The sequence below is a fragment of the Ichthyophthirius multifiliis genome, assembly GCF_000220395.1.
Source record: "Ichthyophthirius multifiliis unplaced genomic scaffold scaff_1120509251151, whole genome shotgun sequence".
Lineage (NCBI taxonomy): Eukaryota > Ciliophora > Oligohymenophorea > Hymenostomatida > Ichthyophthirius > Ichthyophthirius multifiliis.
Window position 1 is genome coordinate 12748 of NW_004086155.1, and position 27924 is coordinate 40671.

Here is a 27924-nt window from a genome sequence, read left to right on the forward strand (position 1 = left end):
GATAAGTTAGGGAATTCTTTATTATCTTAAAATAATTAGTAGTAAAAAAAATAATTGTTAAATAATAATTTACATAATTATCATTTGGAATATTCCGAATAATGGAAGCATTTATTTAATATGGATTAATTTAATAAAATAAAAGAAAAAATGGTCAATTAAATTATAAGTATTTATAATGTTAATGAGAAAAAAAAAGATTAACAATTGTAAACAAATAAAATAATTAAAACATTTTTAATTATTATTATTTTTTAACTAAAAATAAATAGAAATTAAATATAACAATAAATTGAAATATATTTCTAAACTTAATAATATGATAATATAATTAAAATTCTATATGTAGGATGTAAAACACTAATTAAAAATTATCTGAAAAATAATTCTGATTGTGAAATTTTTATTGACTATTTATATTATATTATGTACATTTATTATAACTTTATGACCATAGAAGTTGAAAATGAGCCAACAAATGCTGAATAATAAGAAGATATAGAAAAAAAATAAGAAAATGCAAAAAGTAAAAAAAATAAATAAATATGAATATAAATTTATATATAAATATAATTAAATATATATAAATATATATATATATATATATATATATATATATATATATATAAAAAAAAATACAAATTTATATACAAATTCAAATACAAATTAGTTAATTTATCTTTCTTGGATTTAAGCAGATATGTTGATGATTTCAAATTTAACGATAATGAAAAGGAAGAATTATAAAAAATGGTTAAAAAGCAGAATATTAATTTCATCTTTTAATTAAACAATAATAAATAAAATTAAGATGAATATAATAATTTTAACAAAATTAATAAATAAAATGATATCTTAAACGATATGAATTTCGATAATATATAAATTAGAAGATAAAGAAATGATAAAAAATAAACGACTATTAAATTAGATAAATAGAGAAAAGGTAAAATTATAACTTAAATTTATTAAAAGAAAAATGGGATGCCAAAATAAATGCATGATAGAATAAGTGAATATGAATTAACAAGTTTATTTTAGAAAATTTAAATTTTAAAGTTGATATGGGATGAAGTTTCTTTAAAAAAAAAGTTTTTTTAAAAGTATAATTTAAAAAAAATAATTAATTTTTTTTAATTAAAAGAGTCAATTTATGGTTTGGTTTTGGAAAATAAAAGCCTTTAATATAGCCTTATATGAAGATAGTTTTATGGTAAATTATAATATATAATAGATACATAAAAAACTATTTATATAAAAAAAAATATATTTTAGGAACATAATGGAGTTTTAAAAAGATAATTATTACGCGTTTAAAAGTTATGAAAAACTAAAGTAAGAATAAAAGTAAGCGCAAAAAAAGGAAAAAAAAAGCTCAAAAAATATTAGATAAATATCCTTAAAAACAGTTCAAAATGAATAAAATGCAGAAGAAATTATAAATAATAAAAAAAATTAAATAAATAAAATTGAAAACGAATAAAAGCCTAATATGGAATTAGTTAACTATTGGTTTGTATTAGGTTTTTGATTTAAATAAAAAAATAAAAAAAATATTTATTTAAATAAAGGGAAAATAAAAGAGTAGAATGATAAAAATTAAATAAAAGACGAATATAAATAAGATGAAGAATAATAAATAAATATAGATGAATAATATTAAAATCTTCTTTAATAATAAAACTTAGATGCAGAAGATGTAGATAATTAAGAATGTTACTTATTTAATAAATGCTAGTTAAGGTTTATTAGATATTTTGTAAGGGGAGAAAATGATAGAATTAAAGCCCTTTAAGGAATAAATAAATTTAAATAAAAGTTTAACTTTTTAAAAAGATAAAAAAAGTAAAAGACGATCATAAATTAATTATATTTTACTTAATGACAATAACAGAAAAAATAAGATTAATTTTCTTTGGAAATAATAGTGTTATAGCAAAAATAGAAGTTTTTTTTATTTTAACATAAATAAATAAATAACATTTATATATTTAAAAGCTACTTATGATTTTAGAAGAAAATTATGAAAATGTAATGGGAACAATGAGATTAGAAAAAGATTTAAATAGAGAAATTTAATAATGGTTATTTGATTTTTATTTCTCTTATGCTTAGTAAATATATATATTGAAAAAATTAAAATATTTTTAATTTATAAACAGAAGCAATAGTCTTGAATATTCTTATAGAATAAAAAATTCCTTCCAAATTTATATGAAAAATCAGGAAGATATTAAATGGTTTTTAATAAAAAAATAATAAATAAAATAAAAAAAAAATATAAATATAAAAAAAAATAAAAATATAAAAAAAAATTAAAATATATATATATATATATATATAATATATATAAATATATATAAATATATATTTATATATATTTATATATATTCATTTATATATATATTCAAATAATTCTTTTTAAACTAAAAATATTTAATTTTTTTTTTATATATTACTAAAATATTTTGAATATACATAATACCTTATATTTTTCTATTAATATATAATTATATTTTTTTTATTTTAAATAAAAGTTATATTGAATATTTAGAAAATTAGAATTATAGATTAGATTATTAAATAAAAAAATATGTTTAAGATTTAATTAGTTTAGTTTGAATCTATTTTACATTAAATTAATAAATAATTATATAATATTTTTTTAAAAAAAATATATAAACTTTTTATTTAATACATATATTATTTTTATCATATATTTAAATGATTATATTTTTTTATATCTATTTAATTATTTGAATTTAAATATTTTATAAATATTCCAACTATTATTCCTAAAACAATGTATACAATATATTTTTAAAATTAAATTTCTATATAAAATTAAAATAATTAATATTTATAACTTAAATATGTTATTTAAAAATTAAATATACTATTAGTATGTTTAATTTGACTTTAGCATTATAAAGATTTAGCACATTAACTAATATACATATCTTTTTCTTGTTTTATTTAATTGATTTTATTTTATTTTTCATCTATTTTATTTTTTAGATTATCATATTTTTATTTATAATTTTATTTTTCCTTGTTTTTAAAATGGCAATCTAAATTTTATTATTATTTATTTTATGATTAAAAAATATTGCTTGATTCTTCTTACCCATTTTTATTCATAAACATTGAGTTTATAACTTAATTATTTTACTAGGAAACTATTTCTACTGGGACAATTATTTTTTATTAACTTTTTACATTCATTCCTTATTTAAATATTTAATTAAAATCTGTAATAGTCTTAAAAAATATATATGTATATATATATGTATATTTATATATGAATATATATATATATATGTAAATTTAAATTATATAAAATTTAATTTTTAAATATAATAAATAAAATAAATATATATATTTACATTATTATGTAATTTACACATTACTAGTTAAAATTTATTTTTAAATTAATTATTTTTTAATAATTCTGGATGTAATGTAAAGTTCACATGAATGCTTTTATTAGGTTCTATTATTTATACATTTGGTTTTACTAAATATTTCTCTTAATCCGTTGATTTAAACTATTTATATAATTTTATATTATTTTTTATATTTAAAACTTTATATGCTATATAATATTCTGTATCATTATGTAATGTTAAAGAAGAAGGTAAATATTTGTTAGGAATATAATTAAAAATTATTTTAGGAGAACTTAAATGTAAATATTATAAAGTATTTAAATTATTCATTTTTTTGAAAATTTTTAATAATTAATTGTAAGTAAATTAATAAAAAATAAAATAATTAATTTTTTAATTATCTTGAATAAATAAAAAGATTTTCTAAAAAAATAAAAAAAAAATTAAAATATAAAATATAAAAATAAAAATAAAAATAAAAATAAAAATAAAAATATTAAAAATAAAATATAAATAAAAATAAAAATAAAAATATAAAATTAAAAAAAATATATAATGATAAAAACACAAAAATATATTTTTTTAATATTAAATATCATAAATAAAATACATATTAATATTTATAAAATATATGTAAAAAAAAAAAAACAAAAGAAATATATATAAAATATATATAAAAAAATATAAATATATATATATATATTTATATATTTATATATTTATATATTTTTATAAATATATTTTTAATTTATATATTTATATATAATTTTTTTTTAATTTATAATCCATTATAAAACAAATAATTATTTTTAATATTTTTTCTTTTATGTATTTTTTTATTTAATAATATATATATATTTTGCTATTTATAATACATTTTTATATATATATATATTTTTGTTTAATTTAATATTTGATATTTTAATAAAATTATATTTTATTTATTTAAAAATAAAATTTATTAATATTTAATAAATTAATAATATATTCTATATATAATACGTCTAACTATATATATTTTTTATTAATGAATATTTGTTTAGTTGTAATTCCTGAAAAAATATCTTAATTAATAAAAGTAATTTAATTTGATCTTTATTAATATTTTTATCTCAATATAATATATTAAATTTTTATAACTTAATTTTTTTTTTTTCTATAACTATAAATGTTTTTTAAATATATAAAAAATTATTTTCCTTTTTTTATAATGGATTATTGTTTAATATTTTTATTTATTAAGAAATCTATATATTGTTATTATTTACTTATTTAAATTATCCTTTTTTAATTTTATTATTGTGATTAATATTTATTAGAATCTTTCTAATGTTATTCTATTCTATTCCTTTTTATATAATTTTTATTTTTGTATTTTAAGTATTTTTTTTATATATTTTTTTATTTATTTAATTATTGTGTTGTTTCTTTTATTTAATTTTATAGTTTTATGTATAATTTTATTCATAAAAATTTTATAGCAAAATATTTTTTTTAAAATACTATTTTAATATCTATTTTAGGTCAAATTAATATATTTAAATTATAAAATCTTTTTTTTATATAATTTTATTTTTATTATATTATTAATGAACATCTTTTTACTTTGCTTATAATGCAAATATATACATGATTTATATATTTAAAAATAAATATATACATAAATAAAACTAATATGTTATTTTATCTATTGTAAATTCTTAGGTAAGCATTTATTATATAATTTTTAAAATATTTTTTTATTATTAAATAATTAAAAAAGATATTTTTTTTATAATTAGAAATGAATTATATAAAAATAGAATCCGCTTAAAAAATAAATCTAAATTAAGATTAAATAAATTATTTAAATGATAAATAAAGTTTAATATATATTAAAATATAAAAAATGCATTTATATCATTTATTATATTAATGAAAATGATTTTTTTTTTTTTCTATTATATTTAAGTTATTTATAATTTTAGATATCAAACATAATTTTAATTTTTTTTCAAAAAAAAAAAATCTAAGACCTATTTTTTATTTTTAATTTTAAAAATAATTATATATAGCATATATATTTATATAAATAAAAAATTCAAAAATCATTTAAAATTTTTAACACTTTAATTTATATTTTTTTTTTTTTTTTTTTAATAATAACGGCTTTAAGTTAAACTAGTTAAATAAATATTAGAAATAAAAAAATGAATTTAAATATTATAAAAGAAATTCAATATTTATAACAAAATCAAATTGCAAATAACCATTTCAAAGAGGCAAATACTTAAAAAATATAAGAAAATTAAAAATAATTATAATTAGAAGAAAACGAATTTGTTAATAGGAATAGTTTATTAAAATTAAAATAATTAAATACATCATAAACAAAACAAAGAGGTATTTAAAGATAAGAAAGTTCTTTAAGTGGAATAAGCTATATTACTGGAAAATAATCAAATATAAATAAATAAACAAACAATTCCAAATTTAAAAACTCATAAGAAGAAAAGGCTTAACCAAACTTAAATTTTGTATAAAAATTAAAGAGAATTTTCGCAGGAATTTTTTAAGTGAAAACAGTTAAAAAGAAAAAATAGGAAATACAATAAACAAAAGAACATAATTAATTTGTATAAAAAAAAACAAAATAAAACTTAAAACAATAAAATATATATAAAAGTAAAATAATAAAATGAAAAGCTTATTTATAATTCTTTCGGAATTAAATAGTAAATAAAGAATATAAAAAGCCGTAAGGCATTTAAATGATGCAATTTTATTAAGAGCTGTTAGACATGATATTGACAGTTATAATATACATATTTAAATTTAATATTTATATTATAAAAAATATAAACTATAATAATAAACTACAATAATATTATATTGTTTTTAATTTAATTTTTTTTGTTAATCAAAAAAATAATATTTAAAGGTCCTATTTAGAGAAAATCTGTTGTATTTATTTATAATTGGTAAACTAATATTATTTGGAATGAAATTTTATTTTTAACTTCTTTTATATATCCTATGTTATCATTTTTTGAAGAAATTGTAGACTAATCATAAATTTATAATAAGATTTTCGTTTGTGAAATAGGATTTTTAAATGTTTTTTTATTCGATTTGTTTCTTGAAACATTTCATAGATTTTTTGATAAAGATAAATAATTAGTTGACTCTTTTATTTATAATCATAAATATTTATAAAAAGTTTTGATATTTTTTGTTATATTAGCAGACTTTATTTATTATTTAAACTCTTTTCCTAAAAATATTATTAGATTTGGAAAATATATAAGACCATGTATTTTTTGTTTTTGTTTTAAATATTATTTTTTTGTTTAATAAAAATAGTTCTTGTACTATTTTATTCAAAAGAGTTAAGAAGAACATTTTAAAGTATTATTTAGTCTTTAAAAGAAATTATTTAGCTAATAATATTGGTTTTATTAATAACATTTTTTTTTGCTATTATTGGATGGAAGTTTATTGGTGATTTAGATAATTAAGTTTAATTCGATTATTATTAAGTTAAATTAATAATATATATACCAATAATACTAATATTTTAATAAAATATAATAGAGTAACTTTTAAAATATTACAATTGCTTCAAATATTTTATATTCATTAATAAGTTTTGATGGGTATCCTGATTGTATGATGCCAGCTTACAGTAAATATTTATTATAATATATATAAAATTATATTGATAAAAAATTAGATTATTCAGTATTTTATATAATTTATTTTCTTTCTTACCTTATACTTTATTTATTAATATTTATTCCTATTCCAGTTGCAGTCGTTTTCGAAGCATTTCGAGTAAAAATTTAATTTTCAATTTATATTCAGAAACACATAATTTTTTTTTTACCAAATAACAAAAAAAAGAACTCTAGAAGTAAATTAGTTATAATGGATAGAATTAAATAAAAAGAGGCTCTATTGGCTTGTTTTGTCTCTTTAGATTTTAGCGAGTAATAATAAATATATATATATGTATATATATATATATATATATATATATATATATATATATATAAAATAAAAAATAAAATGTATAAAAAAAATAAGTAAAAAATCAATAGACTATAATATATTTAAAGAATTTATGTCAGTTGCCTACTATAATAAAAAACGCTATATAAAAAAAATAAAAAGTTTATATTTACACATAGATCTAAATGATTCAAATTCAATTTCATTAAATGAATTTTTTAATCTAGCTGAAATACTTGAAAAAAATCCCAATTTTTAAATTCCTTCGTTTCCCGATTCTGTTTTATGGGACAAGTTAAGAAAATTTATAAACCGCAAACTATATTTGAAAAAAATCGCCAAAAGTACTTATTTTGAACTCCTTATGATTGTAATTCTATTAGCAAATTGTGGAGTTGTTTTTGCCTAAAATTTTTAAGAGGAAAACGAAAATTTAGATTTTGCAGATAATCTTTTGAATAATTTTTATATAGCAGAATGTGCTATTAAAATTGTGGGTTTGGGTTTTTCAAGATACTTTGATGAATCTTGGAATTTGTTTGATTTTATTTTAGTTATTTTATCACTTTTAGGAAGTATTTTAAATTAGATTTTAAATCTTTTGAAAAGTGCAAAATCAGCAAGAACAACAAAATTGATTCGTTTGACAAAAATAAATAAATTTTTTAGAGTTTTTAGAGCCGCAAGAACTATGAAATCTTTCACTTTTATTTCAATTCTAGTAGAAGCAATTAATTAAGTTAAAATGTTACTACATAGGATTTTTATGTGTATACCTATAAGTAAATTATATAAATATCAATATTATATATATATATATATATATATATATATATATATATATATATATATTTATAAAACTTTATTTAGTTTCTAAATTAATACCTATAATATTAATTGTTTTTTATCTTTATGCTTTATTAGGAGTTTAATTATTTAATACAAATATACATTAATATAGGGAAAATTCTCCTTATAATAGTAATAATTACATAGATTTTACATGTTTTGCAAATGCAATGCTTATTTTATTCTAAGTAATGATAGAGGCTAATTGGAGTGTTTTTACATATGATTATGCTTACAAATTTGATAGTTTTACACTCTCAATGTTTTATTTCAATTCTTTTCATATGATTATTTAATTTGTTCTTATTTCTCTTATAAAAGGTATTGTTTGGGAAGTCTTCACTGTAGTAGATAAAACTATTAAATAAATAGAACTAAGTGAACAGCTTTAATAATAATTAGAATTAATAAACAATAGATAATAATAGGAAAGTAAAAATGAAAGTTTTATTAAAGAAAAATAAAAAAGAGAAATTCCAAATAATATAAAAAAATAATAAAGTTTATAAAATTAAGAATCTGAAAAAATCATAAATATAGTCCAAGAAGCTATAAATGAATATGATAATATTTTAAACTAAATTGTTAAATTATAAATTAATACTATGTCTTATAATTAAAGTATACCATTATAAGATATAAATGAAGAGAATAATCATATTAATGTAAAAAATTAAAACTCTAAATGTAATAATCCTATATAAAATATCTAAAATTAATTTAACTTTTAATAACAATCTTTATATTTTGATGATTAGACTAATGTTCATAAAGAAATTTGCTTAAACCTTCATATTGATAAATAGAAGTTATAATTTTAATAATAATAATAAGATTCATATTAGGAATAAAAATAAAGTTAAATAATTTAATTTGAATAAGAGGTTTATTAACTAAAAAATAAAATTAAAGCTTTGAGTAATTTAATGAATATTTAAAGACATAAAGAAAAAAATATATAAGATATTGATTTTACTAATGATTTTATTATTTCCGATGATGAAGATGGAATGAATAATTACTCAAAACAATTACATTTTCATATATTAGGTTTCTTTTTTTAATTATAAGAAAAAAATATTTTTATAATTTTTTTTTTTTTTTTTTTATTATATATATATAAAAAAAAGAAGATAATGATTAAGAAGAAAAATTGTAAATCGATTAAAAAAATTAATAAGATAAAAATGTTATTGCTAATATAGGATAAACAAATATGAATTAAAATTATATTATGAAAAAAGCTCTTTTATAAGATTCAAATATTGATATTATTAAAAAATTAGAAATCGATTATTTCCAGAATTCTTACGGAAACTTTTTTAATATTTTTCATAATGTAAATATTGCTCCTTTATTAAGATATGAAGGCTTTCTTTTATATAATTTCTAAAAATTACTTAGATATAAAACTATTTAAAATAAAGTATTTTTTAAACTCCTTCTTAATATTGAAAAAAATATAAGCGATGTAATTTTTAGAAAAGGAAGTTTTATGAAATTTATTTTTTAAGTAAATTTTATTTAACTTTAAATAAAAGTATGAATAATAAAAAAAATAAAAAGGATTCGCAAGATAATTGGTTTTGCTTAAATTAAAAAAAAGGGGAAATTTAACCTTGTTTAATAAAAAATGGTCCTTGGAAATATCAAGAAAGTGCATTTAATAGTGAAAAAGAAATATATATATCAAGAAATTTTTTTTACCCTTCAAAAAATAAATGTATGTAATAATTACTTGTTGATTTTTATTAATCATTTAAAATTTTGGCAAGTTCAATTGATAATGAGTAAGAATTTCTTAAATTAAATCCTAATGTACATAAATAGTGAGAAAATAAATAAAATTATTTTATATAAATTAAAAAAATAAATAGTAATTTATTTAGTCTTTATGAAAATAATGAATTTTAAGATGAAACTGTATTTGAGGCTAAATAAATACTACAATAAAATTATATAAATAAAGATATTAAAATAATAGTTCATTCAAAAAAAGTAATGATTTTAATTCTTTCTTATGTAGGTGAAAGTGAAATTAGTTTAAATAATACTTAAGACGCAGGTATTTATAATGAACATTATTAAAAAGATGAAAATAAAAAATAAAGAAAATTTAAAGTTAATATTGATTCTATTAAAAATAAAGAAACTAAGGATAAAGATAAAATTAATTAATTAAGTTCTATTCCTTTAGGTTATGCTATTGAAATGTTAAGGAGTTTTTAAGATTTACTAAAAATTTATAAATCTAATTTATTTATTAAAGTAAATGAATTATTAAATAATATAATTATTGAAAAAAAAATTAAAGAAAATACTATTTAATTATTAGATAATAATTAAGGAAAAAAAAAATTATAAATAGTTACAACAAAATATTTAATTAATAAATGATAATTAATTTAAAATTAATATATATATATTTTGAAAAAGTCATTAATATTTTATTATTTTATTTAAATAAAAAATTTAAATTAAAATCTATTTTTTTAAAAGGAAATTAATATAATATATATATATAAAAAATTATAAAATATATAAATAATTTTTATTTCATAAATAAAAAAATAAGAAGAAAAAAAATTAATAAAATTAATAAATATATATATATAATATATATTTATATATATATATATATATATATATATTAATATTTAAGAAATATAAATATTTTTAATAAGTTAAAATAAAATAAATGCCCATTAAAGAAGGTAAAGCTAAATTATGGTTTAAGACCAAAGAAGAAGAAGTTTTTATTTTTTTATAAAAAAACATTTAATCTTATATATATATTAAAAATTCATAAAATCTAAATATACATTAAAATAATTAAAATAGAAAGAATATGATGATAGAATGGTTGCCAACATTGAAATAAAATCTTAAGATTATGATGATGAAAATTTCTCCCCTGTATTTAATAGAAAAACTTAAGAATTTTTCCTTTAACCATCTGAAAGATTAACAAATGATGTTTCAAAAGTAAAATATATATTAAATGAATATCGATAAAATATAATTTTATTTTAATAGATATTAAGACCTATATAAAATCTTTCTTTTGAATAAGTTATGGATAAATACTATTTATATAAGCGAAATAACACATATTATAGGGATTGGCCATTTGAAAAATTCATTGGAGGTTTTGGTATATCATATTTAATATTAAGAGAGGTAAAATTTTATTTAAAAAAAAAAATTAAAAAAAAAAAAAAAGTTGCCTTTAAGAAACTTTTATGCAAGAGCATTTGTTATGTATGTTTTTGCTGCTAAACTTTTAGATCATTTAGGAAATCCATTCCCTTATAGTGGTTATGGAAATTTAGTCGCATAAGAAAGTGACTGGCACCAGTAAAGATATTCATTAAATTTTTTTTAATTATATATAAATAAATGCTTTTTATTTTAATTCTTTATTTCTACAAATATTTATTTTTTTATTAATATTAATAAAGTTGGGATGTCAGATGTTATGACTAAGTCTGGAAAGCTTTATATTTGACCAGAATTCCTACAGCCTAAAATACGTTTCTTTTTATTTTATATATATTTTATATTTCTTTACGTTAAAAATATTTCTTTTTTAAAGAGTTCCTGAAGCTGTTAAATGGTACGGTAGATAGCCAGGACATTTAATTTCTTAAGATCATCACTGGATGCCTCATTTCTTTGCTTAAAAAACATAAAAATATAGAGAAATTTAATGGGTATTTACTAATATTATAAATTTTCTATTTTTAATTTATTTTTATAATATAGGATGGTACTAACAATATGCCTATTAATAGATTGGCAGATCCTAAACATAAGGATTCATATATGATTTAATTCAGATGAAGAAACAGAAAAATTATTATTTTTTTATTACTTTTTTTTTTATTATAAAAAAGATTACATAAATATAAAAAAAAATTAAGGTATATTAGTTAAATTTTATTATGTATAAGCAATATCTAAATATAATAATTAAATAAAATAAAATATTCGAAAATTAAAAAATAATATATTATTAATATAAAATTATATGCATTTATAATTTAATAGTGATATTTATAATTTTTTTTAAGTATTTAAAAATAAATTCAATACATATTTTTTTTAAGTTTCGATTAATTTTTATTTGTTTTTTAAAAAAATAAGAATATTAATAATAATATATATAAGTTAATTTATTTTAGAAATATTTCTGAGAAAGTTAATTTGAATTTATATATAAAAAATATAATTTTAAAAAATATTTTAATTTTTTAAATTATATATATAAAAAAAAAATATATATTAATAATAAAATGAATTCATATTTAGATTTTTTTTAAAAAAAAAATCGAAAACATTCTAAAACTATAAACATAGAAACTAATTTTCGTATTAAAAAATAGAATATTAATTATATAAAATTAAACAAACTCAAAAAAACAAAATTTAAATTATCATTTTTTTTCGAAAAAAAAAAGATTGCAATAATTTTGATTATAATAATATTTAAAATTTAAATGATAATAAGTAAAAAAAAAAAAAAACTTATAAATTTAAAAAAAATTCCAATAACTTTTTAAAATACATAATAAATAAGTTTTATCTACAATAAATAATTTAATTTAATTAACTAAAAGCCATCTTATAATAAATAATAAATTTAAATTCCATTATAACAAAAAAACAGCACTCAAACAATAAAAACAAAAGTATTATATAAAATTAAAATACAAATATATAAATAAATTCAAAAAAATAAAAGGCCTATTCATTGCACTAACGCCAATAGCAACATATAGACTTGCTTTAAAAATATCCTATATAAAAAAATAATTACCATCATAGAATAAATAATCACTAAAATAACAATATCTATTAATTAAACTCAAATTAAATAGATTTATAATAATGTCCTAATATATCTAAAAACACAGAAAATTATAATACTCAAAGAATACAGCAAAATATTTATATAGAAAATCATAAAAACAATCATAAAAATAAAATATTAGATGAAATGATAATATACGATGAATTATAAACTAAAAAAAACTCAAATCAGGAAATAACCACGACAATAACAAACACTTAAGTATATGACGACGAAAACACTACTACAGCAAAAAAATAAACCAAAAAAAAAATTCCAAAAAAAGATTTTTTATCACATTTGACATTTTTATAAGATACATATTGCAAAGTAGATAAATATTTGATAGCTTTATCTTCTGAAGAAGAAGAATAAGAACAATATTAATAATATATTAAAAATAATTTAAAATAAAATAAAAATAATATTACATATGAGGAAAACAAGACATTAATATTCAAATAAAAATATATTGTAGGTAAATAAATAGGACAAGGAGCTTATGCGTGTGTTCGATTGGCTTTAAGTCTGGTTTTAGAAAAGCCTGTAGCAATAAAAATATATGAAAAAGTTCGTTTGAAAGATTTATAAAGAAAAAAAGGCGTTCGAAGAGAAATACGTATTTTATCAAATTTAAAACATGAAAATATTATTTAATTAATTGATACTATAGAAACTAATAACCATGTTAATATTGTATTAGAATATATAGGTGGTACTTCATTATATACATATGTAAAACTAAAAAAAAACTGGAAGAAAATGAGGCTAAAAAAATATTTAAATAAATCGTTTCGGCAATTTATTATTGCCATTCTAAAAATATATGCCATAGAGATATTAAATTAGAGAATATTTTACTTGATCAAAAAAATTAAATACCGAAAATAATAGATTTTGGATTTTCTACTTGTGTCTCTAATCATTCTAAACATAAAATTTTTTGCGGAACTCCCTCTTATATGGCACCTGAAATTGTTAATAAATTAGAATATTTTGGAACTCCGGCTGATGTTTGGGCACTTGGCGTGCTTTTTTATGTTATGGTGTGCGGAAGCTTCCCTTTCAAAGGATAAAATGATAAAGAGTTTTTATTAAAAGTATCAAAAGGAGATATTATTTTGAATGAAAATTTAAGTTAGGAAAGTCGAGATTTTACTAAATGGATTTTAAATACAAATCCTTTATAACGACCTTCAGCTTATTAAGTTTTTTTTTTAAATTTTTTTAATTTTTTTTAACTTTTTTTTTTAAGATATTGTAAAATAAATATTTAAATGAAAGAAGTCATTAAAATATTAAAAATTGTTATTTTTATAAAGCAGAAATGTAAAGATAATAATAATAAATAAATTCTAAATAAAATTCTAATGTATAATTAAAATGTAAATTATATATATATATATATTTTAGAAATTAAAATGTTCATAAAGATGAAAATAATTATTCAAATAATTGCTCTTAAAATAATAAATCAAGAAATAAAAATATTGAAATACAATAAATATAAAATTAATATTAATAATAATAATAATTATTATAAAGTTGTAGAATATATAATAATAATAAAAATAATTCACCTAATATAATATAAAAAAACATAGTTGTGTAATTAAATAATAATTATAATACTTATAGAAATGATAATAACAATATATAAATAAATAAAGTATCTGATTTCTCACCTAATATAAATTCAAATAGAAATAATAATAAATATAGAAGAGATGATAGTAAATAAATAATTTCTTAAAAAAATATTTATTTATAAAAATAATTATAAAATACGTTTGAAGCTTTAAATGTAAATAAATAAAGAAATTAAAAATATTATGATGAAATATTATATAATACATAAAGAACTTATAATTCAAATAACATTTAAAGCATTTCGGAATAATTATATAAATAAAATTAAACTACAAGTTTTTAATAATATTATAATGTAGAAAATTAAAATATTGATTTTTAAAGTATTAAAGAAACTGAATATATATAAAATGTATTTTATAATTTATATATATTTATTTAATTATATTTTTAAAATTATAGAGGAGTTTTAATAATTATACATAAAGACTTCATTATGAATAATTAAATCATAATATAAAGAATCATATAAATTAAGAGAATGAAATACATAGCTAATATTTTAATAAATATAAATAAGGAAGTAATTTTTTTATTATATTAATTAATAAAAAATAGATTTAATAATATTTTTATTTTATATTTAAATAATATAAATTAATTAAAAAAAAATCAAGATTAAAATAATAAAGAAAAAAAATTAGTTTTATAGATAAAAAATAAATTTTAAAAAAATGTGTTTAAGTTAATAATTTTGAATTAGAATTTTTAATAAACAAATAAAATTTTAAATGATAAATTCCTAATTATAAATTTATTAAAATAATAAAAAAATTGAATTAAATTTAAATTAGTAAAAACTGTAATATATATTATATTTATAAAATTTAGATTATTTTGATATATAAAAAAAAAGTATATTTAAATTATTATAAATATATAAGTAAAATATAATAATTAATAAAATAATAATAAAAATTTAATAAATTATAAATATAAATGTAAAAATAATAAGAAAAAGATAATAATAATAAAATATAAAAAAATTTTGTTTATACAATAATAATAAAAAAAAAAAGAAATGAAAAAAAAATAATAATATTCAATATAAAAAAAAAACATAACTAATATATATATATATATATATATATATATATATATATATATTTATATATTCATATTTAATATTTAGTTATCAGAATTTATATTTTATAATCATACTAATAAATATAAAATAGAAGCCAATAATAAATTATAACCAATAATAAATGCTTTTGAATCTCCAAATTAATAGCAATGAAGATTGCACCTTATAAATTCTTAAGTATTAATAGTTTCAATTGATTTTATTTTTTCAATTTACGTAATACTTGCTGAAGTCATTGTTCTGCAATTATTACCGCATAAATTATTCAAATCATTATTATTTTATTATTCTACTACAACATCCCATGCTTTTAAATAGTTCTCAGATATTGAATTTGTTCCTTTTAAAAGCATATTATCTAATTATTCTTGTGATTAACCATTGATTTTTGCAACATATTATTTTTCCCATAATACTAGAATTCTTTAAGATTTTATTTATTCCTGATAAGTCCATTTATCTGAATATGTAAAATGATCTTAGCATTCACTTAAGCAATCACTTGTTTTAAATGCATAACTTTATAAAGTTGCTATAAAGAAAATTAAAATAATATATTTCATTTATTTTTTATTAATAATTAATTATTTTGTTTTATGTATTTTAATTTAAATTAAAGGTATTTTTATTTTTTAAAACAATATTTTATTTGTTATTTTTTATATATTTTTAAAATTTATTTATAAATAAAAATTATATAAATTATTTTATTTTTTAAGTTACATTATTATATATTGTCTGTAAAATAACTACTATTGGAAATATTAATATTAATAATTTATCTTTATATTAGATTATATCAAGAATTAATATTTATATTATTAATTATAATTCTATTTGATATTAATAAAGAAAAATTAATTTATATTATATAAAAAATTAAAATGCAAATATATATTTTTATTAATTATAAAAAAATAAATTATTTAAATGATTTTTAATTTATTTCATATAATGAATGATAATTTTAATAATATTAATATATAAAAATATATAAAAAATTTAGAATTTTTTTAAATCTAATTTAGCATTTTTTATATTGAATAAAAATATATTAATCTGTTTAGCTTATATTATAATATTTATATATTAAATAAATATTTAATTTAATATAATGTTTTTTTTTATATTAAATATAATATTTCTTATTTTAAAGTATGTATTATTTATAAAAGTAACATTAAAATTATGCTAATAAATTATAAATTATATAAAAATAACAAAAATAAGTCTAAAAAATTACTCACTAAAAGTATAAAAATAATTCAAAAAACATTATATCTTATTTTAATACAAATTAAAAAATATCCAAAATTATTTTTTTAATTAAAAAAAAAATCAAACATAAAAAATAAATAAAATGGCCGAATAAATATAAAAAATTATCTAAAATTTAGTAGGAAACATCTAAAATGCTGAAATACAAAAGTAAGCCGAAAATAGCTTAAAACAAATTTCATAATAAGACCCAAATTCTTTTGTAATAAATCTCTTAACATTATTAAAACGTAAAAAAACAAACCTTAAAAAAAATATATATATATATATATTAACTAGATTCCGAAAATAAAGATATAAGAACATTTATAGCATCTCACCTTCGTAAAATAACCAGTAAGTTTTCTGAATAATCGTTTACTTGTATTTGGGAGAGTTTAACACCTGAAACTTAATCTGCCATAAAGCAAATATTATTCGAACTTATAAAAATCGAGTAAACCTCTTCAATAAGAAATCTAATAAGTTCCTGTATAGGAGAATTAGGTAGTTCTTTATTAGAAGATACTTAAAATAACTAATGGCCTGAACTTTTACCTTAAGTATGGTAATTATTTTCTTAAGAAAGTATTCATTTATAGGAAAGTGCCTTTAAAATTCTTTCTAATTTATTAACTTTTGCTAGTGAAAATTTCGAGAAAAACCAAAACGAACTAAAAGTTTTATTCCAAAACGGCTTAAACAACTCCAACACATAAATAAAAGTCTCCTGCATAGAAGCCATAGGAGCCTATATATGTGTCCTTGAGCCCAAAGAATAAAAAAACTATTAATTCTTACTTCCTTTAATCTTCTAAAGTCTATATCAAGTGACATAAACTTCCCAAGATGACGGAATTAAAATTCTTGAAGTTTTAAATGACATCGCCGAAACTGAACCAAAATATTTCAATGAAAATTTCGAAGATCTATTTTCAGTAGTCTGGAAATTAAACATGGAAGAGAAGGAGAAAACCGAAAAAGACTTAAAAGAAATCGGTACTGAAACCATAACCACTATAATAACCCGTATTCCAAAATTAATCCGCCAAAACCCGCAATATATATAAAAGTTGCTTGAACTAGTCTATTCACATATGGTAGACATTGAAAAAGAAATCGAAAGCGACTGGCTCTCTCCAAAAGAAGGTTTCAGTGAAGAAATAGAAGAAGACTCCGACTTCGAATCTGTCCGTTTTGGAATGAATACTATAGATAAAATAATCGAATCCGTTGGAGATAAAGAGACCCTCCCAGCTTTATGGGCTATAATAGGTAAATTATTAGAAACTTAAAATGATTGGAGATATATTTATGCAGCAATAATGTCCTTATCACAAGTAGGTTAATACGTCGAAGAAGATACTGTATTAAAATCCGTAATTGATAAAATCTTAGTTTTTCTCTAACACTAAAACCCTATGATTAGGTATTCAGTATTACACACAATTAGTTAAATATCCGAAGACGCAAAGCCAACTCTATAAGAATTATATAAATCCAATTTGACATAAATATTAGTCTAATAATTAAACGATTCAGTCCCTAGAGTAGTTTCCTAAGCCTCAGAAGCCTTAGCGACTTATTTAGAGGGTTTAAAATCTGAAGACATAGACTAGACTTAAATCGAGAAAATCCTCTAAGACCTTTTCTTATTAATAAACAAAGGAATTTCAATCGTAAAAGAAAAAGCCGTTTTTGCTCTCGGTTCTCTAATAGAATTATCTAAAGATAAATTCCTTAATTACTTCGATTAGTGTATGATTTCACTCTTTGATATTTTCAGTTAATATACATAGAAAGAATACAGATAATTAAGAGGAAATACTATAGAATGTATAACTTTAGCTTCATAAGCTGTTCCTAAGGAGAATTTCTCGAAATATTTAGAAAAAATAGTATAGACAATTATTTATTTATAAGATTAATAAATAGATTCCTAAAATAAAATTGACCCTTTAAAAAGTTACGTTTTAACCGGCTGGTAGAGACTCTCTTTGAATTATTCTTCATAATTAGTTTCTTATTTACCAAACATAATACCCGGAATATACAAATTAGTAGAATAAATAGTAATTAAAAAAACTGAAGATGAAGTCGAAATTTATAACTCAGATGATGCTGAATTAGCGCTAGGAATGTTGGAAGTTTTCATATAAGAATTCGGCTCTAACTTCTCTTCTTATGTAGAATAAACAACTAAACTAATCACCCCCTTATGTACTTATAGATACTCAGAAAATATTAGAGACACAGCCTCTAAATGTCTTCCTGGTCTAGTAAAATGTGCCGAAAAAGAACCTCATATTTAACAAAATATCGTCAGATACTTCATCGGTATACTCTGGGATGCTGCCAATAAAGAATATGACAGCGAAGTGATGATTGCTTAAATAAACGCGATGAAAAGCTGCATCGAAAATACAGGAGACTTCATGACTTCAGAAGAATTAGTCAATTTATCCTAAAAAACGGTAAAGCTTTTGCTTGATTCGGACAAAAGAAAAGCCGAATCTGAAAAATGGAAAACCGAATAAGAAGTAGATGATGACGAAAAGGAAATTTATGAAGAAGAAGTTCATTTAGAGGAAGATTTATAAGTATAAATAGCTGAACTAATAGGAGTTTTATTCAAAACCCATAAATAAAAAACTTTGCCTTTTGCCCAAGATCTATACTCTGAAGTTCTTCCTAAAGTAATAGATACTAAAGTCTCTGATAAAATGCATAAATTCGGTATTTTCCTAATTGATGATATGGTCGAATTTTTAGGCTTCGAATTTTTAGGAGAATAAAAATGGGACGAATTCCTAAAAGCCTTAAGTCATTTTGTTTTAGATAAAAATATTTAAGTTAGACAAGCTGCAGCTTATGGTTTAGGTATTTTCTCAATAAATACTCCAGTGTAAATTTTCCCTAAATATTCATCTGTTATATTAAAAGCATTATCTGATAGCGCCTAAATTGCCTAAGGAAAGGAAAAAGATAAGAATTTTGGACATTGTAGGGATAATATTATTAGTTCTATAGGAAAAGTCTTAAGATATTAATTCGATAGTGTTAATGTGGGAGAACTTTTGCCTTTTTGGGTTAAAAACTTGCCTTTAAAAAAGATAAACCGGAAGCTTTTTTCAATCATAAATTTTTAGGCGAGTTGGTGTTGAATAAATTTAATCTAATTTCTTAAAGTGCAGATTTGTTAGGATTATCTTTGAGAGTTTTTGGTTAAGTTTATGAAAGTAAGCTTTCTAATGAAGAAAGTAATTAGGTTATTAAAGAAGCTGTTAAGGTATTGGCTTAAAATGACTTTGTTAAAGCTAATTGGAGCACTATTGTTTAAGGTTTGAGTGATAGTTAATTAAATAAATTAAAATCTATTTTTGCTTGATTTTTATTTATTTAATATATATATATTTATCTTTTAAGCGTTTTTAATAATTTTTATTTTAATAAATTTATAATATACATATTATTTAAATATATATTATATATATAAGATATTATTTTTATTTTATTATAAAATTAAATTAGATTTTTTTATTTGTTAAATATTTTTAATATAATTAATTTTTATTTTGAATTTTTAAAAAATAAGATTTAAATTTTAAATTAATTAAACATTTTTTTTCAAAAAATCTTAAAATTTTTTAATTAAATTTCAAAGAGATCAAATTTATTTTAAATAACTATTAAAAGATTTAAGAATTCTCATAAAAAATTAATTATAATAGTATAAAATACAAATAAAATATTCTTAATAACTAGTATTCGTAACACTAAATCAAAATAATATAATAACAATAAGTAAATTTACAAAAACATATAAAAAATAAAAATATTTTATCATTTATTTCAAAACATTATTAATTTAAACCAGAACATATATCATCATAACTGATTATAATAATATTTTTTTTTATGAGAATAGAAACACAGTATTAGAATTAATAATAAATAGCTAATCTTTAAATTTTTATATATAATTATCATATCATATGAAAATTAAAAATATTTCATCTATTATTAATATTCGAAATAATAAGTTAGGCTTTAATTAATTTTAGAAATTAAATCTTTTATTTTTATAATAACCTTATATTGTGAATATTATTTTGATAAAAATGTGTTAATTATTAAATTTAATTTATTCTTTTATTAAGAACTTTTTTTATCTTTATTATTGTATTTATAACTATTATTATTATTTAAAAATAAATATTTCTTTAATTCGTTTGTCTATAGTTATTAATATTTTAATAATATTGATTATTATTAATATTATTATATACTATGAATAAATCCAATTTTTTTTTTTAATTTTAATTTAAATTATCCTATATTTCTATAGTTCTAATTAATATTATACATAAAAATTCAAATATATTTTTAATAATGATATGTGATTTTTATTTTATTTTTTTTAAAAAAAGATTGAAATCGGGTTTATAATAAAATAATATAAAAAAATATGATTTTTATTTAATATAAATCGTTTCTTTCATTTTATTTTTATTAATTGTTTTTATAATATATAATTATATATTTTTATTTTTATTTAATTAAATCTAATAATTTTAAATATGAATTTATAAATAATATATATAATATAATATATTAAAAATAATATTTATTTATATAAATATTTTATATTTGTCGATTGATTACATTATTTTAATACATTTTCTTAAAATTAATTTATATTTAAAATATTCGTATATAAATTTTAATTATTATTTTTTATTAGAAAAAAAATATTTTATTTATTTAAAAAGATATATCAATTTTAATAATATGAAAAATTATAATAATACAATTTAGTTTTCATTTATTAATAATATACAAATTATAAAAATTCAAAACAAATCTAAATCTAAATCTTATTAAAAAACTCTAATAATTTTTTAAATTTATAAAGATGTAAACAGCTTATCTCTCAAAAATTAACAATATACATACTTAGCTTTATTTCCTTTAGTAAGCTTACTCTTAAACAAAATAAACTTAACAGCAGAGACTAAAATTCCAATAACAACAATATCATAAGCTAATAAAATACAATAAGATTAAATCCAACTATTAGATGCATCATATGTAGTATTTGCAACATTAACCATAATACTATAATAACAAAAACATAAAGAACATAAACTTATTAAAATTCCTAAATATTGAAGTATTATATTTTTTGCTGAAAAAAGCTTATTAATTATAAAACAAACAATATTTAAGATTATTGATAGAATTAAATTTATAATTAATTATTAAAATTAACTATAATTATAAACAAAAATAGTATTAGCAGCCAAACAAAAGATTATTTTGAAATAATAAATTGTTAATCTTAGAGATCTTGAAATATCTTCATCATACATAAAGAAAATTAAATAAATTTCATGCATTTTTAATATTCCGATTAACATATTAAACCCTGAAACTATATTTTGCATTTTTTTTTCATCATTTTAATCTTATTATAATGATTTTATATCGAAAATTTTATTGTTTTTATTTTACAAACAATATGTTTAAGATTTTTCATTTACTCTGTTAAAATTATTTGCCCATCTTTCTTAATTCTATAATTTTTTTCTTTATAATTATTGATATTTTTCAGGCATAATAGAAGAAGGATCTAAATGTAAATGTAACTTTTATTTTGACTTATGAAATTAAGATTTTATTAAATTTATTGATTATATAGGACTATGGTTTGTGCTTTATAATTGTTAACTATTTTTTAGATTAAAATTAGTCAAATTATCTTCTTACAGTTATTAATTTCCTATAGAATATATTTTTTTTTATTAAAAAAAAGTGTTTTTAGGGGAACTATCAACTCCTTTTTTATGTAAATAATTTATAAATAATTTTTATATTACTTTATGGAGAAGCTTATTCATTTCTTACAAAATCTATTGTATTAGTAGCATATTATGCATTCTAATCTTATCTATTTATATTTTCTACTTTAAGATTATTTTAAGAAGTTTTATATCCTCTTATATAAACAGGTTTAGTTTATAAATATTATTTATTATCATGAAATTATTATTAATCAAATTAATTATCATACGAAAACTATTAAAGTAATTGATCTACTTATTTTTTTTCTTTTGTATTTTCATATAAATTATTATTTTATTAAAGCTATATATCATTCTAACTTTTTTATGATCTACTTTATTTTATACCCAAAATATTATTTAAATTTAATTCTAATTAAATTTCATTTTAAATTTATGCTTTTAAATATAGATTAAAAAATAATAGATTATATTATAAAAAATACCTGAATTCTTAAAATTTAATTAACTTTTTTTAATATTATTTTATTTTAATAAATTATTAATTTTTTCTTTAGCTATTGCAGCTTTGTCTAATTATCTCAAATAAACTAGAAATATAATATAGAATTAATTCGATACATAAATTATCCATACAGTTGCATATTTATACCATTCGCTTAAATTTTTTAAATTTTCAATGCCTTATTCACTAAACATATTTTTTAAATTTTGGTTATCCGTAAAAATACTTTCTATATCATCTACTAGTGTTTATTTTCCCTATTTTTTACATTAACATATAACTGAAGATACTAATTTCTTTTTATTTATTTATTAAACTTTATTACAGTTTCCTTATTCCCATTTATTATTAATTTAAGTTAAACACGAAAACCCAGTTGTAGAATTCGAAGGATTAGGAAGAGTGAATGTATTAGCAATTTAAGTATTAATAGGTTATTTTTATATTTCATTTGTCTATTTATTAACAGTTTAATAAGTTATTTAATTATCAAATACTTAAAATTATTATTTATCTGGATAAGGGAAACTTTTATCATATTTAACTATATTAGCTGGATAGTTTCTCATTTTTACATCATAAGTCATTTTTTCTTACCCTTCTTCGTCAATAAATTTCATAATTTATTCACTATTATTATCTTTATCTTTATTTTATTATTATTCATTATTTTCATAAGAATTAGTCAAGTAATTTTATTTTAAAAACTTAAAGCTTACTTTTTAAGATTTAACTATATTTTTTTAAGAAATCTAAGACTCGTTAGGAATAACATTGAGATTTAAAATTTCTGATGAAAGTTAGATTAAACCGACATATTATTTATCTAAAAAAATATTTTCTTCATCCGAAAATTTCCCTCTGTCTATTTTTTGAATACTTTATATACTAGAAACTTATTATAAAACTAATTATATAGACGAAAAATATTATTAATATTACTAAACGTCTTTAGCTTATATTTTTTTTATTATATTTTCTTATTCAATTAAAGTTTATTCTATTTTCGATAAATAATCTAATATATCTTTGTATTTTAAAATATTCATTATTTAATCTAATAAGTTTTAAGAAATTAAGTTAATTGTCATTTATATTTAGACTTAAACATCTTGATTATCATTAAATTTTTATTATTAAAAAAGTAAATCTTCGTAAATATTTTTGACAATTTTAATTAAATTTTAATCTTATTTTAGCTCTTCGTTTATTAATATATTGGAAACAATATCTTAAACAAGAATACATAGTTAAATAACTATTTGTTATTTAAAAGGTATTTAAATAATTATTTTGTAAGTTTCTTGTACTAAATAAACATATTATTAAACGTTTTCATAAGAATTTTTTATTTCAACATTTTAAGTCATATTTCTAACCGCACCCAAATTATCAAATACACAGCCTATGATTACTTTTGCCCCGAACGGCAAAATCGTTGATATTCTACTGATAGTAGATTTTACATTTAGAGCATATCTCTTAGTAAATTGCGGATTTAAAATTTCATATTAAAAATCTTCTTAACTTTTATAATAAAAGAAATTATAATATAGAGGCTAATCTTAATCTTAGCAGTTATTAATTTAGAAAACATAATTTTATTTTAAACTAAAAATTTCTTATTATTAATTATTAAAATTTTAAAAAAGGCAATTTAAAGGCGGCAAATTAGCTTTTAAAGAAAAAATAATTAAAGAAGGCTATTATATACTAAGGATCAAAAACTGCAAATCTTATTTAATAAGAATTTTCTTCTTCATTTATAAAATCATTAAAATAATTCCATGTTTAAAATCTTACTTAATTATGAAAAAACTTTATAGTATTTTTCACATCGTTTTAATACAATACAGCGCCACTAAAAAATAAATTGTCTAAATTATTCTTTCCTTCATAATTTAATTATACAAAAATTTATTAATTTAAATTTATTCTTTAAGAAAAATCGTTTATTGATGTATTAGAATTTAAAGGAGGTATATTTTATTCCAAAATAATAAAACTTTGTAAATTTTAAACTACGATACCATCTTTTTCTCCTTCTAAAATAAAATAATAAAGATTATAGGCTTCTAAAGATTTTTCTTATACTTTTATTTACAATATATTTTATTTCATATTAGGGTCAACAATTAAATCATTTTTATAATCCCGACAATCGTTTTAACTTTTTGCAGTTATACATTTCCATTTAATTTTAATACCATAGTTATTGTTTTTTTATACTTCCTTTTCACTTGGAGATAAATCTAAATTATCAATGAAAGCATTTACATAAAAAGAATTCGAAAAAGATTAAATACTGCTCATACCTTATATTTATACTATTTATTAGCTTTTTTATACCAAAAAAGAGTGTATTATTTCTTAAAATATTTAACTATTATTTGCGTCTGAGACAGTTATTTTTATTTGATATGTTTTATCTAATATAAGTGTATATGGCTATATATTAACTATATGCTCATTATCTATAGTTTATTTTTCTATATTTATATTTAAATTATTTTACAAATTATCCATTTATTCGATTTTTAATAGCATATTTTTTCATTCACTTTTTTTAATTTTTCTATAGGATCGCATTATAGATAATAAAAAATAACTTTAAGTTTGAATTCTTCATACCTAAAAACAATATCTTTACTGTTTTCTAATTATAAATCAATAAATTTATCATTTTTTGTATTTATATTTATAACTACACTTTACTTTTGTTAAAAAACAGTTTCTATTTATACTTCGAATTGATAAAAGCTACTTCCTTTAAAAGTCATACTTGGAATAACTAATATAAAATTATTTTATTATTATTATAATTATGCATTCAATTAATTTATAAATTATTAACTTTCAGATGAAGCTATTGATATCCAATTTATACTTTTAGGAATTCTTTTTCCTATATTTTATAATTAACTAATTTGAATAAATAATTCATCACATTTCGAAATTAAAGTTGGCGAATTTATTGTAATTATAGGACTTAAAGGATTTTAATCATAAATAATTTTTCCTTTTATTTTTTAAATAAATTAAGTACATTCTACTCCTTTATATGTAATTTTGAATACATTTTCTTTAATAACTATTATATCATCTTTGTTTATTATGCTTTAAGGACTTAATCTAATAGTAAGCTTATTTTAAATAAAAGAACAGGCAATATCATTACTTAATTTTTATGTTATAAATTATTAATTTAAAACTTCTGAACAAAGTAAATAAGAAAACCTTGATTTTTATTAATCATTTTGCAAATTCGAATTATTCAAAATTAGATTAGTTATTACTCCTAAATTAAAATAATCAAAATTAACAAATAATAGTTCAAAATCGTTACTAAAAATAATTTAAACATTTAATTCTTAACAAGAATCACATTATTTCAATTAATTAAAATCAAAATATAAATCAGGAATGCATGAGATACATTCATTTATAGTGCATTACCCACATCCAATAAGCACATTTTTACATTCAAAACATTATTTTTAATAATCATTTGAAAAGATTGAATACAAAGGACAATCGCATTAATCTCCAACTCTATTTCCAAAACAGCCATTACAAGTCAAACCATTATCACATGATTTACATTTGTTGTCACAAAATGAACATTATCTATTACTTGCATTTTTATATTTGCCTTATTGACAATCTATTAAGCAACTCTAATTATCAAAAAAAAATCCTAAATTACAGCTTTAGCATAAAGTTAAACTAGTACAATTTTCACACTTGCTATCACATGAAGTACAAGTTCTATTAGAATCATTTTTAAACTTCCCAATCGGACATTCCGAAACACATAAAGAATTATCTAGAAAAAAGTTTAAATTGCAACTTTAGCATAAAGTTGTGCTTGTACACGAAGAACAACTAACATCACATAAAGTACAAGTTTTATCAGAATCATTTTTAAATTTACCAATCGGGCATTGCTTAACGCAAAAAGAGTTATCTAGATAAAACAATTTATTGCAGCTTTAGCATATAGATAAACCTGTACATGAAGAACAACTACTATCACATGAAGTACAAGTTCTATTTAAATCATTTTTAAACTTCCCAATAGGACATTCTTAAATACAAATAGAGTTATCGAGATAAAATCCTTAATTGCAGCTTTAGCATAAAGTTGTACTTGTACACGAAGAACAACTAGTATCACATTAAATACAAGTTCTATCTGGATTATTTTTAAACTTCCCAATAGGACATTCTTAAATACAAGAAACATTTTCTAGATAAAATCCTTAATTGCAGCTTTAGCATAAAGATAAACTTGTACACGAAAAACAACTACTATCACATGAAGTACAAGTTCTATCAGAATTATTTTTAAACTTCCCAACAGGGCATTCTTAAACACAAATAGAGTTATTAAGATAAAATCCTTAATTGCAACTTTAACATATACTTAAACTGGTACATTAAGTACAACTATTATCACATAAAGTACAAGTTCTATTTAAATTATTTTTAAACTTTCCAATAGACATTCTTAAATGCAAGAATACATTTTCTAGATAAAA

The 27924-nt window shown here is 17.3% G+C and overlaps 5 protein-coding genes across 5 annotated transcripts, besides 39 other annotated features; 4 read left to right on the plus strand and 1 right to left on the minus strand. All coding sequences in view use genetic code 6, as the record gives it.

Annotated features, from left to right (window-relative positions):
* Positions 1 to 447: 447 nt before the first annotated feature.
* Positions 448 to 2622, plus strand: IMG5_149880 (hypothetical protein; the record flags this gene model as incomplete). Its single annotated transcript, XM_004030908.1, has 5 exons — positions 448 to 526; positions 671 to 753; positions 1145 to 1213; positions 1999 to 2114; positions 2538 to 2622. The coding sequence occupies 5 exons, from the start codon at positions 448 to 450 to the stop codon at positions 2620 to 2622; spliced, it is 432 nt and encodes a 143-aa protein (XP_004030956.1).
* Positions 540 to 626: a microsatellite.
* Positions 540 to 628: a microsatellite.
* Positions 540 to 630: a microsatellite.
* Positions 559 to 628: a microsatellite.
* Positions 634 to 668: a microsatellite.
* Positions 1617 to 1664: a microsatellite.
* Positions 2247 to 2323: a microsatellite.
* Positions 2250 to 2315: a microsatellite.
* Positions 2250 to 2331: a microsatellite.
* Positions 2252 to 2323: a microsatellite.
* Positions 2253 to 2331: a microsatellite.
* Positions 2261 to 2325: a microsatellite.
* Positions 2321 to 2407: a microsatellite.
* A 66-nt stretch (positions 2623 to 2688) lies between the features above and the next one.
* Positions 2689 to 2753: a microsatellite.
* Positions 2754 to 2822: 69 nt separating this feature from the next.
* Positions 2823 to 2901: a microsatellite.
* Positions 2858 to 2895: a microsatellite.
* Positions 2902 to 3269: 368 nt separating the features above from the next.
* Positions 3270 to 3321: a microsatellite.
* Positions 3322 to 3816: 495 nt separating this feature from the next.
* Positions 3817 to 3935: a microsatellite.
* Positions 3835 to 3954: a microsatellite.
* A 91-nt stretch (positions 3955 to 4045) lies between these two features.
* Positions 4046 to 4154: a microsatellite.
* Positions 4078 to 4153: a microsatellite.
* Positions 4155 to 6066: 1912 nt separating the features above from the next.
* IMG5_149890 (hypothetical protein) lies at positions 6067 to 7568 on the plus strand (the record flags this gene model as incomplete). Its single annotated transcript, XM_004030909.1, has 5 exons — positions 6067 to 6181; positions 6310 to 6681; positions 6732 to 6886; positions 6963 to 7357; positions 7559 to 7568. The coding sequence occupies 5 exons, from the start codon at positions 6067 to 6069 to the stop codon at positions 7566 to 7568; spliced, it is 1047 nt and encodes a 348-aa protein (XP_004030957.1).
* Positions 7368 to 7422: a microsatellite.
* Positions 7419 to 7459: a microsatellite.
* A 599-nt stretch (positions 7569 to 8167) lies between the features above and the next one.
* Positions 8168 to 8236: a microsatellite.
* A 2252-nt stretch (positions 8237 to 10488) lies between these two features.
* Positions 10489 to 10526: a microsatellite.
* Positions 10527 to 10830: 304 nt separating this feature from the next.
* Positions 10831 to 10879: a microsatellite.
* IMG5_149900 (hypothetical protein) lies at positions 10873 to 12227 on the plus strand (the record flags this gene model as incomplete). Its single annotated transcript, XM_004030910.1, has 7 exons — positions 10873 to 10980; positions 11070 to 11213; positions 11265 to 11408; positions 11452 to 11585; positions 11690 to 11761; positions 11824 to 11941; positions 11994 to 12227. Coding segments are annotated over 7 exons (798 nt in total), but the record flags the coding sequence as incomplete, so codon positions are not given.
* Positions 11421 to 11446: a microsatellite.
* A 1236-nt stretch (positions 12228 to 13463) lies between the features above and the next one.
* Positions 13464 to 13506: a microsatellite.
* Positions 13507 to 14291: 785 nt separating this feature from the next.
* Positions 14292 to 14329: a microsatellite.
* Positions 14293 to 14329: a microsatellite.
* Positions 14330 to 14814: 485 nt separating this feature from the next.
* Positions 14815 to 14861: a microsatellite.
* Positions 14862 to 15632: 771 nt separating this feature from the next.
* Positions 15633 to 15712: a microsatellite.
* A 42-nt stretch (positions 15713 to 15754) lies between these two features.
* Positions 15755 to 15810: a microsatellite.
* Positions 15798 to 15845: a microsatellite.
* Positions 15846 to 16652: 807 nt separating this feature from the next.
* Positions 16653 to 16700: a microsatellite.
* Positions 16701 to 17177: 477 nt separating this feature from the next.
* IMG5_149910 (importin 5, putative) lies at positions 17178 to 20552 on the plus strand (the record flags this gene model as incomplete). The annotated part of the gene is made up of 2 exons (XM_004030911.1): positions 17178 to 17325; positions 17375 to 20552. 2 exons carry the CDS (start codon positions 17178 to 17180, stop codon positions 20236 to 20238), a joined length of 3012 nt encoding a protein of 1003 aa, XP_004030959.1. The 3' UTR covers positions 20239 to 20552.
* Positions 20516 to 20581: a microsatellite.
* Positions 20582 to 21664: 1083 nt separating this feature from the next.
* Positions 21665 to 21718: a microsatellite.
* A 209-nt stretch (positions 21719 to 21927) lies between these two features.
* Positions 21928 to 22188, minus strand: IMG5_149920 (hypothetical protein; the record flags this gene model as incomplete). The annotated part of the gene is made up of 2 exons (XM_004030912.1): positions 21928 to 21964; positions 22031 to 22188. 2 exons carry the CDS (start codon positions 22186 to 22188, stop codon positions 21928 to 21930), a joined length of 195 nt encoding a protein of 64 aa, XP_004030960.1.
* Positions 22189 to 27130: 4942 nt separating this feature from the next.
* Positions 27131 to 27924: a microsatellite.
* Positions 27132 to 27899: a microsatellite.